Raw genomic sequence first — 20,901 nt, 5'->3', positions numbered from 1 at the left:
ACTCATACACAGCCGGGTTCTCTGGTACCCCTTATCTGACACACCTGATCCTTCAGGACACAGAACCTTGCAGGTGGCAAGAATCCGCTTGCTTGGACCGTGTGTAGTATATCTAGGATCAAACCTAAATACTTTAGACTTTGAGCTTGTCTCAAGGCTGACTGTGCTGTATTTATGATCCAGCCTAAGCTTTCCAAATATCACACTGTGCATGTTATGCTCTGTTCTAGAGCCTGTAGTGAGTAATCTCTGAGCAGGAGGTCGTCCAAATATCCAAGCACCAGGATCCCTTGGGCCCTTAAAAGGCCCAGTTCTGGTGCTAGGACCTTTGTGAACATTCGGGGAGCTGTAGCAAGCCCAAAGGGTAGAGCCACAAACTGAAAATTACATTCCTCTACTGCAAATCGCAAGAACCTCCAATGAGGCTGAAAGATATGTCCGTGTAAATACGCAACCTTTGTAAAAATCGACGGAGGCTAGAAAGTCTCCCATCTGGAGTGAGGCTACAACTGAGGGGACAGACTCCATCCGAAAGGACTGGATCAGAGCATACTAGAGCTGCCACGACGAGTCGACGTAATCGATTACGTTGACTACAAAAATACGTCGGCGTGCGTGCAGGGCGCAGGTGCGTCACAGTGCTCACTATCTCCCGCTCTCCTCCGTGCTGCCACCCCCCTCTCTTCTCCCCCTCCGTGTCGCCGTCCCCCTCTCTTCTCCCCCTCCGTGCTGCCGCCCCCTCTCTTCTCCCCCTCCGTGCTGCCGCCCCCTCTCTCTTCTCCCCCTCTGTGCTGCCGCCCCCCTCTGTATCTCAGGATGGAGAGCGGAGGTAGAAGCCAGTAAACCCGGCTCCTTCATTTTCAGAATAGACAGAGTCAGTGACCACTGTCCATTCACATAACTGAAACATTGTAACCTCCTGCGATTACGATGTCTCAGTTAATGAATAGAGAGAAGCCGCTGTCTTCTCTACATTCATTATCAGTGCAGCAGAGGCTGCAGAGAAAGGGAATGTTAAGACCCCTGATATCTCACCATAGCCCCCCAACAGGGCTGATAAAAAAATATATATATATATATATATATATTGTAAAAAATTATAAAAAAAAACAAAAAAAACACACTGACACTGTCCCCACACACCCTCCCCCTTAAAAAAGAAAACATTGCAAAAAATAAATTATAAACATTCATGAACTTCTGAACAAAAAATATAAAGTTAAGATAAAAGAATATATATCTTTTATCTAAACTTTACAAAAATAAGTACATAAAAAAAAAAAAAAAAAAAGGTAAGAATATAAGTACAGACTTTTTTATATATATATATATATATATATATATATATATATATATATATATATATATATTTTGTAAGGTTATCCAAACGATTAATTAGCCAATCAAAAAAAAAAAACTAGATTCATTTAAAAAAATAAAAAAATTGGATAGTCGATGACTAATCGAAAAAATAATCGATAGATTATTCGACAGACAAATTAATCATTGGTTGCAGCTCTAGAGCAGTGATGGCAAACCGTGGCACCCCAGATGTTTTGGAACTACATTTCCCATGATGCTCAACCACACTGAAGAGTGAATGAGCATCATGGGAAATGTAGTTCCAAAACATCTGGGGTGCCAAGGTTTGCCATCACTGCTCTAGAGCATACTGGTTCAGGGATCTTGGGGCCAAAATGGGCCTTGTGTCCCAGTTTGGTTTTTGAACAGTAAATAGGTTTGATTAAAACCCTGCGTCCCTTTCGGGTACAGGAACCTCTACAATCACTCCTTGATGCACTAAATGATGTAGTGCCTGAAGCAATAAGTCTCTTTTTGGAGGATCAGAGGGAACGCTGGATCTTAAAAACCTCTGAGGGGGAACCCCCGGCAACTCCAGCTTGTAACTGCGAGATATAATTGAGGTGACCCACTCATCATGAACTATTGTTCGCCAAATGTCCGCAAGGTGCAGCAGCCTTCTCCCCACCTGATGAAGTGGGGGGCGTCCCCTCAAAAGGAGGGCTTGGTGCTGGGTTTAGAAGAATTTTGGACCCAGGGCTTTTTCTGGCCCTGGCCTTGTGACTTGCTCCTGGCCCTAGCACCCTGTTGGTGACGGAACTTCCTTGGCGCTGAGTCATTTGAGGAAGCAGTCCCTGAGGTTTTAAACAAGGGATGCCTGGTGCTTTTCTCCACAGGAAGTAGAGAACTCTTTCCCTCCGGAAATCTTTTAGATATATTTGTCCAAATGAAACGTTCCCCATGAAAGGGGAAACCTGCCAATAACTTCTTACAAGGAAGCTCAGCTGACCAGTTCTTAAGCCACAAAAGTCTGCGCATATGTACAGACAAGAGAACCAAACGAGAAACCCGCTGTATTGAATCCTTTAAGGCGTCAACAGCAAAACACAACGCTGAAGGAATATCATCCTCCTGGCTAGGCCTGTCCAGCCGTCTGATCTGATCCTTTATGGACTGGCAGATACCAATTGCTGCAACAGCTGGCTGAATAGCTGAACTGGCCAAAGAAAAGGAAGCCTTTAATAATGACTCCAATTTCTTGTCAACAGGGTCTTTCAAGCCCAGTGCTTTATCTACCGGACAAGTCAAATTCTTGTTTAAGAAAGACTGCTGCATCTACGACTGCCATGCTCCACTTCTTAAATTTTTCATCCATGGGATATAAAAAGGGAAAATCCAAACACCTGGTGACTCATGTGACGCGGGTAAGGCAAAATGAACCGCTGCAAGTGCCTGGTTCAGAGCCTGCTCTGTGTCCCACAGCTGCCTTCTGGAAGCACCGCATGCTTGGCATACACAGCTTAAATAAGCTGGCTGTGTGCCAAAAAGGTTCTGTGCATGCATGGTCCCAGTGTACGGGGATGGCTGTATTCGCGTATGATGCAAATCTTTGTGCGCCCATATAAAAGCTGCACTGCATGTGTGGCAAAGCCGCGTGTGCCTTGGCTGCCAAAGAAAACAAACGCATGTGCGTCCTGGCGAACCAGGGAGAAATGGTGCACCGTCATGCGCTATCCTACAGGTAAAAAACAGCCCGACACAAAAAAAGAAATAAATAAATAATAAAAAATAAAAATAAAAAAGGTACACTTTGCAAGCACCCACAGCTAGCCTAAAAACTCCCCCGTATGGTCCAGGTGTCCAGCCCCCAGCTAGCTTGACTGATTGTTACAATTCACTGGGACACCTAATATTATTATTATTAATAATAATAATAATAATAATAATAATAATAATAATAAAGGGGTTTCACTTACCTGTCCAGGCACAGGGCAGTTTAGAAACTAAAAGCCCAATTTTCACCCTTCGTGGCGGGTTCCTACCACTTGAGGACCTTCAAGGACTGGGTACCCTTTTCATGTTTAGGGTCCACTCCCTTGGACCTGTACAGAACCCTGCAGGAATGCCTTAGCGCTGTAGCGTCCAGGATTCCACTTTGCAGGGTTCAGCGCCCTCAAGCCGCATTATAGGCAAAACCTTGCAGGATCTTGAGTCTTCTTTGCGAGCTTCGGGTACCATTTATCTAAGCATATAAAGCCTGCGTCAAATGGATCCGATCGGTCAATCCCTTGATTCATTTAAGAACCGTTTGTGGGACTAGAGACCTGGAGCTCAGAGAGCTCAAACAACCATGCCATCTACCTTGCAGACACTAGTAAAAAAAAAAAAAAAACTGAAGTACTTCATGTATGGAAGGGGTTATATAGGGGATCACTTCCTGTCTAAAGACCTTTGGTCTACCAGTGTCCATTCACCTGGAGATGAAGTATAACCAAGCAGGTAATGGATATTATCCCAACTCTGTGTCCCAAGATGTATGAAAAAGAAAAGAGAACTACAATGTTGTTGTGGGTCTTTATTTTGCATTATTATTTCAATAGGGTTCAGTCCTTTTAATGAACGGATGGGTTGCGGGAGACTCCGTATCAATTGAGACAGCTGTATATATCTCCACTGATCCATAAATGTTGGCTGATCTACTCCACATAAGGACTTCAAAAATAAAATCATTAAATCTTTTTGTACTTGATATAATTGCGGTGTTGGCTCTGGGAACCATGTTGCAAAGCCCTCATCTAGGACTCCTTGCACAATATGTATGGAGTCCCATATTGCCAGGGTTGATCTAGTCAAATGGGATGTTGTGGTTTGATAAAGCCACCCCCCCGCCCAGTTTTTTAGGACGATATAAAATATCTTGAGATATTCTAGTACACTTTCCCTTCTAAACATAGTGTGTTATAATAGACTGTAACGTCAAAAAAAGATCCTATAGGGACACCAAAAGGTAACATTTGGAAGATATATAAAACTTGGGGAAGACATTGATTTTTATATTAATGATACCTAGCCAAGAATGGCAAAGGAAAGACCATTTATGCAAGTCGATTTCAATTTTTTTTAATCAAATTAAAGTGGAGGTTCACACAAAAGGGGAGAGGGGGTGCAGATACCTGTATTATACTTTGGGGTACAGGTCCCAGAACACAGCGGGGACCAGTGAGGACGCAGAGCGCGACTCGCGCATGAGCAGTAGGGAACCAGGAAGTGAGGCCGCAATGCTTCACTTCCCGATTCCCTCACCAAGGATGGCGGCGGGGGCAGCAGAGAGACGAGCGATCGCTCGGCTTCGGCTGCCGACATCACGGGCACCCTGGACAGGTGTCTGTCTATTAAAAGTCAGCAGCTGCAGTATTTGTAGCTGCTGGCTTTTAAATATTTTTTTTGAGTGGACCCCCGCTTTAAGATAATTATATTGAAATAAGCTAGTAAGACTAGGTGTAAGATAGATACCCAGATATTTTAAAAGCAGATGTTTGTAAAAGGAAATAATGTTTTTAAAATTTCTGTTTCCTGTGTATGTAGTGATATATTTAATATTTCAGATTTAGTCATATTAATCTTAAAATTAGATATATTTTGAAATTCCTGCATTAACCCAAGTAAGTTTGGGAATGTAATCCTTGGTCGTTGGACATAAAATAAAACAGTCTCCATAAGCAGCTAACTTTTGTTCCTTTTCCCTTCACTTTTACATCATGTACGTTGGGGTTCATTCTTACAGTTGAAAAAGAAGGGTTCTAAATAGCTAGAAAATAAAACAGGCGAGAGTGGCCAACCCAGTTGTGTACCATTTTTAAGAGTAAATGCGTCACTTAATATACCATTAACCATTATTCGTGCACTTGGTTGCATGTACAAAGATGTAATTCGATGGTCCTATACACAAGGATTTCAATGTCAACATCAAATATTCCCAATCCACCCTATCAAACGCTTTTTCGGCATCAGTTGAAAGTAAGAGGGTGGGCTGGGAACTATTCCCAACATAAGAGATTTTAGACAAAGTTTGTAAAGAATTATCCTTGCCTTCTCGACCAGGGATAAAGCCTGTGTTTCAATCCTATCCAGTGCGGGAACAGAGGGAGTAATCTGGTAGCTAACACTTTCGTATATAGTTTTATATCTATATTAAGTACTGATATTGGGTGGAAATTTTTGCAGTCAGACAAATCTTTACCTGGTTTTGGGATTACAGATGTGTGTGCAATAAGTGACTTTGATCTAAATCCCTCTGATCACGCAATGGAATTGGCATAGGAAGTAAAATGTGGGACTAGGATCTTCCTAAATTTCTTATAGTAGGAGATTGTGTACCCACCTGGGCCAGTGATTTACCTGTCGGTGTTGACTTTAAAGTGCCATCACTTTTGAAGGGACTCACCAGAAAATGTAGGGAACATCGCTTGTTGTAAATAGTTTAAAAAAAAAATTCTGTGTGTTTCCTGTATTGGTTCTTGGTTTAATTTACCTCTCACATTGTAACAAACTTACATAAAAATCACGAAAGATCCGTGCAATATCAGTAGCAGTGTGAACAAACTCCCCAGAGTGTGATTTAAGTTAACATAAGTTGCTGTCTTTTTTTCTTGAAAAGATCGAGCCAGCATTTTGCTTGGCTTGGCTTGTCTCCCCATTCGTACCGTCTCTGTGATACCAATTGCCTTTTAAAGTCCGTTTCCAGCAATAGTTTTTCTGTGTAAAGGTGTAATTTTATGTTTCCTCTACAAATCAGCCACCTGTCACAGGTCTGTCACTTTTTTTTTTTAATGTTCTTTTTTCTTCCTCGCACTCAGTTCTATCCACTTCCCCCTCATATATGCCTTATGGGCTTCCCACAGGGTCGAGTCAGGCATTTCAGATGATTTCTGCTGTAGAAAATAGCAGACTAATTGCAGATAAGTCAGATGTTTCAGAGAAAAAGAGAATTATTCAATTGCCCACTAAGTTTTGATTAGGCTGGCCAGGAAATTTCAATCAAATTGACACATGAGCATGGTCTGAGATGGTACTGGTCCCAATATTGGCTGACTTTACCCAAGGGAGATGGTGATGATCTATGAAAATATTGTCTATTCTGGAATATGAATCATGAGTTTTAGAGTAATGAGAGTTGTCCCATTCTGTGGGGTTTAAAAATTGTCCAGACATCAACTAATTGGTACGTATATAAATTATTCTTCATCTGAGAGACATATTCACATGAAACATAAGAAGGTCCTCTAGATGCATCATCTGTGCCTATCCATGTGGAAGTTTTGCTTGTTCCAGAACTTCCTGTTGCATTCTTCATAATATAAATAATTAAAACAGCTTTAAGAGGGAACCTGTAGTATTGGCCAAAGCAGATGTGCAGACTCATGGAGTCACGTGTAGAGATCGCATCAATTACATTTCTGAGAGCTATAAGGGGTACCCGGAGTTTTATCCAACATCTGCTTAAAAAAAAAAAGTGGACTGGGTTTTTAACCACTTACTGACTATGTGATACATACTGTATATGCATTAGCAGGAAAGGTGGGATTTAACACCCAGCTGTCACAAAAATGCATCCAAGGACGTCTGAGGTTATGTGCCGAAAGCTCTCGGTTACAGCTTCTGATCGGGAACCAATGGGAGCGGCTCCTAATCATGTGACTGATGTGGGAGAAAAAAATCACACCATGGGGCTGGTGGGGAAGCCACTCCTCTTCTCAGCATAAAAGCCCACTGAAAGAGCTGCCAGGAAGGGGTAAAAAAATCAACTGGTGTAATTCTTCTTAGTACATTTCTTCATTGTTACCACCTGTACCCAGCTAAAATATGCACTTTAACATTCACTAAAAGCGGTCCAGATCTGCCTAGAGGCTGCAAAGTTTCCCCATGCCCCTTCCTGCAGGACAGATTGCACATCACAGTACCTGTTCAATCAAGCCTTAATGTTACTAATAACTTTGATATCAATCTGTTTACTACTCACCGGTTTGCTGGGATAAACCTTTGACAGATGTGTCTTTAGTTTTTCCACTGTCCAGTCTAGGAAGCAGTTAATGGTCTGGTCATCATATTTCTGATTGGGAGCTTTGATCACCAAGGTAACAGGGTTATCCATCATGGCTTGATCCATGATAAACTGAAAAGCTTTCAAGTCCAGTCCTATTAATTAGCGCCCGAGTACTTCAACAAATCGGCAGCATTGTATGACCATAGCAGATTGTCACATCACAGTGATTTTTCCATGCATCTCACTACTAAGAGCAATTAAATAAGATAGACGTAGTACAGTCAGCACACTGAAGTGACAACAGGGCAGTTTATTGCTGCCCATTCAGACAGTTTTTGAGGACTGCTTTTGGTAGACCTGTCAGAGAAAAAAAAAAAAAAACATTCAATGTCAGGTAAACATTCACAGAAATAAAGCTGCAAGAAAAGGGCTTTCCTACTAATCAATAACTGAGGGCAGGTGTTCCGTAAGACTTGGCAACCCGTCAAAAGTTGTAACGGAAGCGACGTTCCATAATGGCCATCTTGGTACACCCCGCAGTCTGAAGTTGCCAAGCAGACCCACTGAAGTCTTTAATTTCACACTCATTTTTAGCACTAAACTGAGCTTATGTAGTCAAATACAGTATTTAGAAGTCCATGTTTTGATGTTGAATTTTAAAAGCAGTGGTCTTCTGTCAGATCAGCAAAGGTGTGAGATCAGCAGGCTTGCAGCTGCTTTTAAAATTCAACATCAAAACAATGTCACAGATTTCTAAATACTGTATTTCATGATATAAGCTCAGTTTAGTGGTAAAAATAAGTGTGAAATGTAAGATTTCGGTGGGTGTAAAAAGATGTCCGCTTGGCGACTTCAGACTGTAGGCTTAGTGTGGCCGAGTGCAGGCTGTACCAAGATGGCCGTGATGGAAGTCACTTCCGTTACTAAAACTGATGGAACACAGGCTTTTGTTATTATATGACATGATAACTATGGCCTTTAAGTTTGTCAGTAGAACCTCTTCTATGCTCCTCTCTGATTTGGTTTTACTTTGCTACATGGGACTGGCTTTCTCGGACATGATGGCTTAGCTTCAAAATTAACTTGTTCAGTGGTACAAGACCTTTACTGACCAGCTGGAGAGTCTCACTTGGCAATGAAATGGAAGTTTTGCCATAAAAGTCAGAAGAGGTCAGAACGCAAGGTGTAACTATGAGGGGAAAAAATTAATAAAAAAATAAAAAGGACATACATTATGCAGTAAGTGTCACTAGCATTAACACAGCAGTTTGTTTTTCTGAGACCCATTGGCAACAGCTTTATTACCTGTTAACCAATTTCACAGCGGTGTTGGCACCCTGAGGTGTTAAAACTCCAGGAATTATCTTTTTTCTTATACTTACATTGGTCCAGCTTGGCTTGATGTAAATATCCATATCAGATATACTTTGGGCCGCTGGGGATACTGAAAATCTCTGTAGTAGTCTGCTGCTACAGCAGCTTCCCCTCTAACGCACTGAACACAGGGGACGCTTAGATTGCACCGCTGCCAGAGAATGCCTTGTATTTTTTTCCATGATTAAAAGGCGTTCTCTGATTGAACAAGGTGGAACAAAAGGAACTGATCTCCCTGTGACAGTAGAACTGGACCGTCTGGCAGGACCCATGCTGCATCTATTAGAAGTTTTATTAGGTTAGTGTACCACATCCATCTAGGCCAATCTGGAGCAGTGAGGATCATTGGAATACCTACATCTCAATCCCGAAGAGCAGACAAGGAGAACGTTTCAGAGGAAGAGCTGAGAAAATCTGCTTGTCAACCGTCTACAGCCTGGAATGTGTATAGCTGGCAAGGAACATGAAGTTACACCCATGACAGGATTAACTCTTCAACTCTAATGAGAATTCTGGCTGCTCCCTGATGGTTGATATATAGACAGAATCCAGATCACATGAACCTCCAAGAGGCTGGTCCCAATTTGAAACAATAGCCAAATTGCTGAAAGCTCCAACAGGTTTATCGGGAGACAAGATTCTCCCAAAGACCATATCCGCTGCACCAACAAGAGCCACAAAGCCACATACTTGAGCTACCAGGCCAGGCCTCTGGCATGTCCAGGACTAGACCCAGAAGCTCCAAGAGATAAATCTATTCCAGAGATGATTTCTGAAAGTCCAGGATCCACCCGAACGGCTGTAACCTGTGGACAGTCAGAGACAGAGACCTCGACGACTGTTCTCTCAACAGAAGGTAGTCTACATTTCCCACAATGGGGATGCCATGAGAGCACAACAGGGCTCGCACTAGAACCAGAACTTTAGTGAACAGAACACCCTAAGGTGTCAAATATAGGCTAAATGGAAGAGCTGCGATCTGGTAATGCAATGGCTCTAGAGCCCAGAAAACACAGCTGTGCTGAAAAGATTAGGACATGCAAGAAAGCAACTTTGATGTCCACAAAAAAAGTCTCTCCTCTAAAGGGAGGCAATGACAGATATACTGGATTCAATCTAGAAATTGCGGACCCAAATTTAAACATTCAAGGCTGGGAAGTCTAAAATGTGGTAAATGCCCCCTTTAAGAGATCAAGTTGGATTAAAACCCCTGAAATCATTCTGCAGGAGGTACCGATGCTATGACACATTGGTTCAGAAGGCCAGAAAGAGGCTGGAGATCTGTCAGTCTGTGAGGAAACACAGGAAGGTTTGAAGGGGAAAAGTGAGAACAGGGCAGGGAATGAAAGTAAAGAGATAACTTAGTAGTCTGTTCCTTAGGTTTTCTTTGGGAAGATGAGTGCCCTTGCCACCAAAAACACACTTGATGAGAACATCTACGGCTTGTCTAAACAGCAGCTTTCCCTTGAATGCCATGCGGATCAAATAAGTCAGTCCTGCAATCGAACACTTTAGTTAAAGTGCCCTACACATATGCACAAACAGGAGACCCATGTGAGAAATAAGACAGGAGGCTTCCAATAAGCCATCAAAGCTGAAGTTTAATGTCACAGACATCTGCTCCATGCATTTGTTGATAAGAGGTTCAACAGCAGCAGTGTTTGGATCCCTTTCAAGTCAAACATGGTTTTACAAGTAAAATCACAGCCAGAATCAAGTGCAGAGAAAAACTCTCCAGCGAGAACATCATTCTGGAAAGGGCTTCCAACTGATTTTTGGTTTGGGTTCTTAAAAGCAGGGGCATTCACTTTGTTAAGGAGAGATATGGGTGGATCTACATCAAACTTGTTTGACCAGAATCAGACAGTCGCTGCAGCTGATGTTTCAGAAGCAACTAAGGGCATGGGAAAGTCAGATAAAGGATCTGCTGGATGGCGCGGGAGGATTCAGTAGAACAAGAACATTATAACAGTAGAGAATAACACAATTCCAGACTGTAGACATTAGCACCATCAGTAAGCATGCTGCAAGAAGCCACCAATCTGTTAGGCCCCCTCACATATCTAGAATTACACACGTTGTGGCCACAATATGTTTAGGCAACGTACAGGCTCAGACTAAGAGGCAAGGCCTCAACTACTTACATAACCTGGACAGCTGGTAGCAACAAAGGGTCACTGACTAAAGGATCAGAAGTGACCAAAGTCACGACAGGCAGGCAGTAGTAACAAACTGAAGTTCCACGTGGCACTTTACAAAGGAAGCATCATCATAGGGATGTTTCTGCTATGCTGTATGGCAAGAAAGAGCACTTTACCCAGTGGATAATGTTGGTGCTCTGTCCAACACCATAACCCCTTCCACAGCAAACCCTAAGATGGAGTTATGTCACCTTGGAATGATTAGCTCTCACTTCCTGTTGTGTCTACAAGACGGGAAGGAAGGAGAAATTATTTGAATTGAACAAAGATGGCAGAAAAAACAAAAGCAGGGGTTTGTAACCTTTCCATATTCTGTCTAAAAATAAAAAAGTGTCTTTAGATATACTTTAGGAATATGAAACTCTCAGCAATTGTTAGTGAAAGAAAATATGCCAGTGAACCTGCACACATCTGTTTATTTCAAAGGGAATTTGTCATAATTTGTCATAAAGCAAAACAACCTCCGATGGAAGCTACTCTGACAGACCTGGAGTATTCAGCCTAGAAATGTAAGAATGGTATGTTAGATCGGAGGCTTCCCTTAATAATTTGCTTTATAGCAGTAGCACTTTAATGGAATTTCTTCCACTTTTACTGTAATGCCACATACACACGATTGGATTTTCCGCCAACATATGTTGGATGTGAGCTTGTTAGTGGAAAGTCTGACCATGCGTATGCTCCATCGAACATTTGCTGTCGGACTTTCCGCCAACAAATGTTGGCTAGCAGGTTCTCAAATTTTCCGTCAACAAATTTTTGTTGTCGAATTTCCGATTGTGTGTACACAAGTCCGTCGGACAAAAGTCCACGCATGCTCAGAAGCAGAAGTGGCCGGTCTTGTAAACTAGCGTTCGTAATGGAGAATTAACATTCATGATGTGGCAAATTTGTAAATCTCCAAATGCCGTGCACAATTCTCTTCTTCAAATGGATAATAATGAAGCTGCTTTGCTGGTGATACTGATGGAGTTATTGCAAACACATCGTCAAAGGCTTTTTTTTAACCAAGTGATATCATGAATAATAATAATAATGCCAAATGAAAAACGCAAAAAGAAATGCGCAAATCAACACTCGCCAGACTTCTACTAACACAAAATTAGCAGCAGGAGCCCAAAGGGTGGCGCTAAAGATCTGAAAACCCACGTTGTACCTCACTACGTTCATAATTGTTGGCCAACATTTGTGTGACCGTGTGTATGCAAGACAAGTTGGAGCCAACAACTTTCAAACAAAATTCCACAGTTTTGTTGTATAAGGCTCCATTTACAATAGAACATCGCCAAAGTCACACGAGGTTCCAGTACATTCTCTAGCAAAGTTGTATCAGAAGTCCCAAAGTAGTGCAGGCATCTTTTCAAAGTAGCTGTGACTGATTTGAGCAGGTGCCATTGAAAAGAATGGACTGTGATTGGCAATTCGACTTTGATGTCCAAAGTCGCATGACAAGTCGCACAAGTATGAATAGAGCCTCATTCATACTTGTAAAAACTTGTTGCATACTCCGGCAGAAAAACAAATCTACCCAAATACACACATTAAACTCAGTTCAAACATATTTACCACCTTGACACGATTCATTTTAGCTAGGCGACTGTAATTTTCAAACCTCACTGGCCTCCACTAAAAATAACCATCATTTTTTAAACCCTTGCTACCAACTACTCCCAGTGATGGTTTCCCAAAACAGTTACACTCAAGCATTGCCTTGAATGATACCTACAGTTATTAGTCTGCTTATGTTAGCTCTCACCTGAACTGTCAAGCCATCAAATGGCTGTGGCCACAGCTGGCCACATGTGCAAGCGCCATGGAAACTGCAGATCAAAGAGAGGCTTAGATGGCAGCTTCCTTGGCTGTAAAGTGTATGAATGTTTGGTTCTACTTTAAATGGGTGTTCACGCTGGGAGGCACAGGTGGCTGCCCGATCACACTATTGCTGTGACTGGTCTTCACAGCTCATCTGACCGCAGACAGTAATTGGTAGCCATTGATGACAGCTCAGAACCCCATATGTGCTCCAGCTGGGCATTAGGGTACCTTTGCCCTTCTGTTGCATATATGTATTATATTGTCATCAAGAAGTTAAATGAAAGTGGAACTTTTGTCATAAAAGTCCTGCTGGATTACTTCAGGCTGGCCCCTTTTGCAGGTATAGCTACAGTGGGGAAAATAATTATTGGATCCCCTGCAGATTAGTGAGTAAAATTTACATTTAGACTTGATGGACAAAACCCTTGTTGGCAAGCACAGAGGTAAAATGTTTCTTGTATAAGTGACCAGGTTTACACACATCTCAGGGGGGATTTTGGTCCACTCTTCTTTACAGATCTTCTCTAAATCCTTAAAGTGGATGTAAACCTGATTCATGAAATTTGAGCTGGGCACATATCTGCAGTGTTTTCTTATCTCTCTTCAAAGCACTATGTCCTGTAGCTATCTCCTGCTCTGTTCTTCTGTTATCAGCCTAACTTCTGACAAGGCTCTGAGACCTGTGCCTGAAGCTTGTGTCAGGGAGGTTGCTATAAATAGATTAGAACAAAGATGAACTAGTCACAGGCAAGCTCTGCATGTGTGAGGAGGGGGTGTGTGCCTTTCCTCCAATCAGCTGTTTCTCAGTGTATAAGAAGATTCCACACCCACAGGAGAATTAGGAAGAGAAAATTCTAACAGAATGTGCACTTTCTAAACCATATATAAAAGATGAAGACAGAAGATATACATGTAAAACTTGTGTAGGGAGATTTGTTTAACCACTTCCCGACCAGCGCACGACGATGTACGTCGACAGAATGGCACGGGCAGGCATATTGGCGTACATGTACGTCCAATATTCGTTGCCGCCGTGCCATCGGGAGCGCGCCGCCGGCGGCGCGCTCCCGCGCTGGTCGGGACCCCCGTGAGTCCGGTCGCGGGACCCGCGGACTCGATCGCCGCGGGCATCCCCGCGATCGTCTCACGGAGCGGCCGAATGGAGGAAATGCTGTATAAACAACATTTTCCCATTCTGCCTAGCAACGCTGATCTCTGCTCCATGTGATTGGAGCAGAGATCAGTGTACACTAAATGAAAGCCCAACCCCCCCACAGTTAGTAACACACCCCTAGGAACACTTAACCCCTACACTGCCACCCACTGGTTAACCCTTTCACTGCCAGTGTCATTTACACAGGAATCACTGCATTTATATAGCAGTGATTACTGTATAAATGACAATGGTCCCAAAAATGTGTCAAAAATGTCCGATGGGTCCCCGACAATGTCGCAGTCACAATAAAAATCGCAGATCGCCGCCATTACTAGTAAAAAAAAAAATAATAAAAAATTATTAATAAAAATGCTATAAAACTATCCCTATTTTGTAAACGCTATAACTTTTGCGCAAACCAATCAATAATCGCTTATTGCGATTTTTTTTACCAAAAATATGTAGAAGAATACGTATCGGCCTAAATTGAGGGAAAAAAATGTTTTTTTATATATTTTTGGGGGATATTTATTATAACAAAAAGTAAAAAATAATGCGTTTTTTTCAAAATTGTCGCTCTATTTTTGTTTATAGCGCAAAAAATAAAAACCGCAGAGGTGATCAAATACCACCAAAAGAAAGCTCTATTTGTGGGAAAAAAAGGACGTCAATTTTGTTTGGGAGCCACGTCGCACGACCGCGCAATTGTCAGTTAAAGCGACGCAGTGCCGAATCGCAAAAAGTGGTCTGGTCTTTGACCAGCAAATTGGTCCGGTCTGAAAGTGGTTAATCTCAGTGTATCATCTGAGGCTGTTCACTTCACTGGGTAAATGTAAGGGTTTATATTACACTGAGGTTTCTTTGCTGTTTCTTGGCAACTGGAAATTTCAGCTCCCTCCATAAATTTTCTATTGGATTAGGTCTGGAGACCGACTAGGCCACTCCATGACCTTAAAGGAGTTGTAAAGGCAGAAGGTTTTTTTTTTATCTTAATGTATTATATGCTTTAAGATAAAATAAAATAAAAAAACTTGTGTGTAGCAGCCACCCCAGCACCCCTTAATTACTTACCTGAGCCCCATCTCTTTCCAGCGATGTCCATGAATGTCTAAGCCATCTGGGACACTCCTGATTGGCTGAAACACAGCAGCGGCATCATTGGCTCCCACGGATGTCAAAGTCAGTCAATCAGGGCTCTGTGTCTGAATAGACACACGGAGCTGTGACTTGACTCCAGTGCCCCCGTAGGAAGCTGCTGACTGTGAGGGCACTCGATAGGAGGGAGGGGCCAGGAGCAGCAAAGAGAGACCCAAGAAGAGGAGGATCCAGGCTGCTCTGTGCAAAACCAACTGCACAGAGCAGGTAAGTATATATTTTTTACTTAAAAAAAAAAAAATAAAAAAAAAAAAAAAAAAAACAGCCGGCGCAGTTATACTACAGCAGGTTGGCACAGCTGCGCGAGCCATCGTAGCTGTAGGGCAGCTCTTTAAGATGCTGTAGCAGGCGCCCACAGCGTGTCCCGGAGCCGATGCTCATCCACCTGCGATTGTTCGTGACAGAGCGAGAACCGGAATCTGTGTGTATGTAAACACACAAAACCCGGTTCTGTCAGGGGAGAGGCGACAGATCGTGTGTTCCTACTAAGTAGGAACAATGATCTCTCTCCTCCTCTAGTCAGCCACATTCCCCCCACAGTTAGAAACACACACAGGGAACACAGTTAACCCCTTGATCTCCCCCTAGTGTTAACCCCTTCCCTGTAATTGACATTTATATAGTAATCAGTAGCTATTTTTTAGCTCTGATCGCTGTATAAATGTCACTGGTCCCAGAAAAGTGTCAAAAGCGTCTGATGTGTCTGTTGCAATGTTGCAGTCCTGATGATAAAAATAGCAGCTTACTGCCATTACTATTAAAAAAAAATTATAAAAATGCAATAAATCTATCCCCTATTTTGTAGACACTATATCTTTTGTGCAAACCAATCAATATACGCTTACTGCGTTTTTTTTTTACCAAAAATATGTAGAATACATATCAGCTAAACTGATGAAGAAATATTTATTTTTTTGGATATTTATTATAGCAAAAAGTACAAAATATTGTGTTTTCCGATGATCAAATACCACCAAAAGAAAGCTCTATTTGTGGGGAAAAAAAGGACATATATTTTGTTTGGGTACAGCATCGCACGACCACGCAATTGTCAGTTAAAGCGACGCAGTGCCGTATCTCAAAAAAAGAAGGGGGCAAATCCTTCCGGGGCTGAAGTGGTTAATGTGCTTCTTCTTGAGCCACTTTGTTGCATTGGCAGTATGTTTTGGATCATTGTCATGCTGCAAGACCCAACAACGACCCAACTTCAGTGTTCTGGCTGAGGGAAGAACACTGAAGTCAAGCACGGAGGTGGAAACATGATGCTTTGTAGCCGTTTCTCTGCTAAAAAGGTACAGACTGACTTTACCGCATTGAAAGGGCCAATGAATGGCGTCATATATTGTAAAATCTTGGATGAGAACCTTCTTCCCTCAGCCAGAACACTGCAGATGGGTCTTTCAGCATGACAATGACCCAAAACATGCCACCAAGGTAACAAAGGCGTAGCTCAAGAAGAAGCACATTAAAGTCTTGGAGTGGCCTAGCTGGTCTCCAGACCTTAATCCTATAGAAAATTTAAGGAGGGAGCTAAAATTTCAAGTTGCCAAGCGACGGTCAAGAAACCTTAAGAATTTAGAGAAGATCTGTTAAAAAAAAAAAAAAGTGGGCCAAAATCCCTCCTGAGAGGTGTGCAAACCTGGTCACCAACTACAAGAAACGTCTTAGCCCTTGTACACACGATCGGAGATTCCGACGTAATGTGTCCGATTGGAGCATTTTGTCGGATATTCCGACTGTGTGTGGTCTGCATCGGACTGTTTGCGTCGGAATATCCGTCGTACCAAATTTTCCAACTTGTCGGAAATATTTTCCGACAAAATGCTCCGATCGGACATACTCCAATCATGTGTAGAGAATTCCGATCGGACAAAGTGCCACGCATGCTCAGATCAAATTCCTACATCAAAGCTATTGGCCATTAGCCTAAATGTAGTCCCATTGTAACGGAATTACGTCATCACGTTCTGAAAGATTGGATTTTCCGACAACTTTGTCCGACCGTGTGTATGCAACAGTTTTGGACAAGATTTGGTTGTCAGAATCTCCGACCGTGTGTACAAGGGCTTACAAGGGTTTCTCCACAAAGTACAAAGTCATGTTTTGCTTGGGGATCAAATACTTATTTTACTCACTGAACTGCAGCTCAATTTATAACATTTGTATTGGGTTTGTTGCTTTTTGGTTAACATTCTGTCTCCATCATTTAAAATACACCTATGATATAAAAAAAAAAAAAAAAATGTAAACCCTTCATTCGTTTGTAAGTGGGCAAACGTACAAAATTTGCAACGGATCAATTAATTATTTTCCCCACTGTATGAAAAACATTAAAGTGGAACTTTACCCATAACAACTTGATAAAAATAATGTTCTTTAGCAAGGAACATACATTCCACATTGATAATTATGCTACCAAAATTAGTGTGTGCAGCATTTCTACCGTTCCGTCTGGCTGGAAGCTGCCATTTTGCTGAAGCCCAAAGCCCCAGGCAGTAAATCATAAAGGGAAACTAAACTAATCAATTTTGCTGCTTTCAAAAAACAGTTATATACCTGGAATGTTGTTAAGGCAAACTGTCACATTTGCTTGTGTCCGCAACCAGACTGTCAAACCATCAAATGGCTGGTGTCATAACTCATCAGATGTGCAGCACTATGGCAGTTGCAAATCAAACAGAAGCAGCTTCCTTTGCTGTAAAGGATAGGAGGCTTTAATTCCGCTTTAAGCCTATCAGCAAATCGGCCTCTACAAACTCAGTAGTGCCTAAAAATGGAGAGCAACTGAGCATGTGTGGAGCAGGGCGAAACAGTGTATTACTGGATTTTAAATAGTATAGGCCTTCCTTTTTAATGTTTTACTTTGCTATACCTGCAAAAGGGGCCAGCCTGAAGTCATCTAGCAGTACTTAAATTTTGTGACTTTAAAAATAAGCACCTATATACGGTTTAAAAAACAGTAATACACTGTCTCACCCTGCTCTGCACATGTTGATTTGCTCTCCATTTTTAGGCACTGCTGACATTTTGGTTAAGGACACAATCAAATGTGAAAGTTCACAATCCTGCCATTCCAAGAATGTAACTTGTTTGAAACTGTTAGGGCTAGTTTACACTTGCTTAAAAACAAGGCTTCGGACAGGCATTGTTAAAGCTCCAGTCACTAAATAAAATGGTTAGCTTACAATCCTGTTTACACCTTGCTTTTGTTTGGTGCTTCAATGAGGCTTTGGTGGAGCTTTGTTGGAGCTTCGATAAGGCTTCCAGCGAGCTTTGCAATAGATGTCTATGAAGGCTTTGAAGCACCACTGAAGCTACATGGGGTATCATTTTTGAAGCAAAGCAAAACAAAAACAAGGTGTAAATAGGACTGTAAGCTAACCATTTTATTTAGTGACAGGAGCTTTGACTGGGGTCCAGAGAGCTTTAACAAAGCCTGTCCGAAGCCTTGTTTTGAAGCAAGTGTAAACTAGCCAGTAATGTGTGTTGAACCCGGAGCAAGTTTAAATGAGACATAAAAGTGGACCTTTAGTCAGCAAACGTGAGTTAGCAATCCTGGCATTCCAGGAATGTAACTTTTTTGAAACCGTTAAATGGGTTTAGTTCCTTTATGATTTACTGCCGCTCAGGAGCTCTGGGCTTCAGCAAAATGGCAGCCTCCAGCAAGAAGAGACAGGAGCAATGCTGGAGGCAACTTACAGCACACACTAATTTTGGTAGCATAATTATTAATGTGGAATGGATGTTACTTGCTAAAGAACATCAAGTTTTATCAAGTTGTTATGGGTAAAGTTCCATTTTAAGTATTCTTATCCTGCTGTATTAGGTTTTTAAATATCCAGATTGGCTTGACAGTTGACCTGCAGCTGTATGCCATACAACACTCAATGTCAGCAACAGGATCTCAATGCAAGGCAAGGTAACCCATGTTTCCAAGGCCTTGATCCCTTGCTGTCAAGGAGGATCTGCAGTGTTTCCATCAGCCAGGGGAGGAAAAGATCCCCCACTCATCCGGTGATGGAGCACGTCACAGGTAAATCGCTGAGCCCTTTTTGTTATCGCCATCATCAAGTGTGATAACAATGTGATGATTGTATTTCTGTACAGGATAACACATGGTCACTACTTATTGTACACGAATATTACTGTACATGTATGGAATCAAAGTGAAGGCACATAATGCTGCTTATTCCTAGTGTCTTATGACATCAGTGCTCTTCCTCCTCCTACACACCAGTGTAATGTAATGCTCCCTTGTCTGTGTACAGCTGATATATAACGTGCCATTCTATGTCTGTGACGTGATCAATGCTCCCATGTTGTATTCCGCTCAGTCTCCTGTCTATTGTTTATAAACAATGCTCCTCCGTGCCCCCCGGCTACTATTGGGGTCTCCATAGAACAGTTCTGAGACCTGTCAGCTCTTGTCATGTGACCTCCCCGTTCAGCGCTCTACGTCATCACCGTTACCTTGCTGATGTTCTTATTGTCTCCTAACCCGACACCTCCTCCTGTCCCTAATGTCAGCTGAGGGGCTCTGCCCCGGACACAGCTGCACAACAAAGGAGGGGCTGCGGACGGGCGTAGAACGGAACAACGTCACCAATCCCCTCCCTTCCTCAGGCCCCGTATGTGTGAGGAGCGTACACCACAGCCGCCACCGCCTCTTCCTGGCTCGCTCGCGGTCAGTGATGCACATCCAGGCGGCGCCTCTGATTGGCCCATCCGGTCACGTAATAGTGTTCCGGGATAATGTCATTCTGCAAAGTGAACACAAGGGGGCAGCAGCGGCTTAACAACAAATTTAAAGGGAAACCGATCTGTTTCAACCTGAAAGTTGTCTTTTTGGTGAGCTATAGTTCTGTAGATAATATACACACAGGGCAGCCATGAGAAATGGTGGAAGGAAGTGGGACAGGAGGGGGGGGGGGTCACAGGATAAGGGCAGTGGGAAAGGTGGAGGGGACAGCATCACAGATTAGAGGCAGTGTCTCAGGTGAGGGACAATGGGGCAGGTGGGAGACAGTGTCACAGGTGGGAGACAATGTCACAGGGATGGGACAGGTGGGAGACAGTGTCTCAGGTGGGGGACAATGGGACAGGTGGGAGACAATGTCACAGGTATGGGGCAGGTGGGAGACAGTGTCACAGGTATGGGGCAGGTGGGAGACAGTGTCACAGGTGGGGCAGCGAGACAGGTGGGAGACAGTGTCACAGGTGGGGCAGCGGCCAGGTGGGAGTCAGTGTCACAGGTGGGGGCAATGGGACAGGTGGGAGACAGTGTCACAGGTGGGGCAGCGGCCAGGTGGGAGTCAGTGTCACAGGTGGGGGCAATGGGACAGGTGGGAGACAGTGTGACAGGTGGGAGACAGTGTCACAGGTATGGGACAGGTGGGAGACAGTGTCACAGATGGGGACAATGGGACAAGTGGGAGACAGTGTCACAGGTGGGGCAACGGGACAGGTGGGAGACAGTGTCACAGGTGGGGCAGCGGGACAGGTGGGAGACAGTGTCACAGGTGGGGCAGTGGCCAGGTGGGAGTCAGTGTCACAGGTGGGGGCAATGGGACAGGTGGGAGACAGTGTCACAGGTGGGGCAGCGGGACAGGTGGGAGACAGTGTCACAGGTATGGGACAGGTGGGAGACAGTTTCATAGGTGGGGGACAATGGGACAGGTGGGAGACAGTGTCACAGGTGGGGGACAATGGGACAGGTGGGAGACAGTGTCACAGGGGGGGCAACGGGACAGGTGGGAGACAGTGTCACAGGTGGGGCAACGGGACAGGTGGGAGACAGTGTCACAGGTGGGGGGCAATGGGACAGGTGGGAGACAGTGTCACAGGTGGGGCAACGG

At 43.3% G+C, this 20,901-nt stretch overlaps 1 protein-coding gene across 2 annotated transcripts in view; it reads right to left on the bottom strand.

The window, feature by feature from the left end:
- Positions 1–19,705, bottom strand: part of HERPUD2 (HERPUD family member 2) — a 74,595-nt gene extending 54,890 nt beyond the window's left edge. The window contains exons 1-2 of one of the 2 annotated variants that reach the window (XM_077491670.1): positions 19,517–19,705; positions 7,322–7,702 (exon numbers count right to left, since the gene is read on the bottom strand). In XM_077491670.1, the coding sequence (XP_077347796.1) occupies positions 7,322–7,468 (147 nt within the window). In that variant the 5' untranslated portion in view covers positions 7,469–7,702; positions 19,517–19,705. The remainder of the gene's footprint in view (positions 1–7,321; positions 7,703–19,516) is intronic. The other variant, XM_077491669.1, reaches the window with a different exon arrangement.
- Positions 19,706–20,901: the final 1,196 nt, after the last annotated feature.

This window comes from Lithobates pipiens, unplaced genomic scaffold (assembly GCF_037356315.1).
Source record: "Lithobates pipiens isolate NorthernLeopardFrog02 unplaced genomic scaffold, aLitPip1_a1.2 Scaffold_19, whole genome shotgun sequence".
Taxonomy (NCBI): Eukaryota; Metazoa; Chordata; class Amphibia; order Anura; family Ranidae; genus Lithobates; species Lithobates pipiens.
This window is presented reverse-complemented; position numbering and strand designations above follow the sequence as displayed.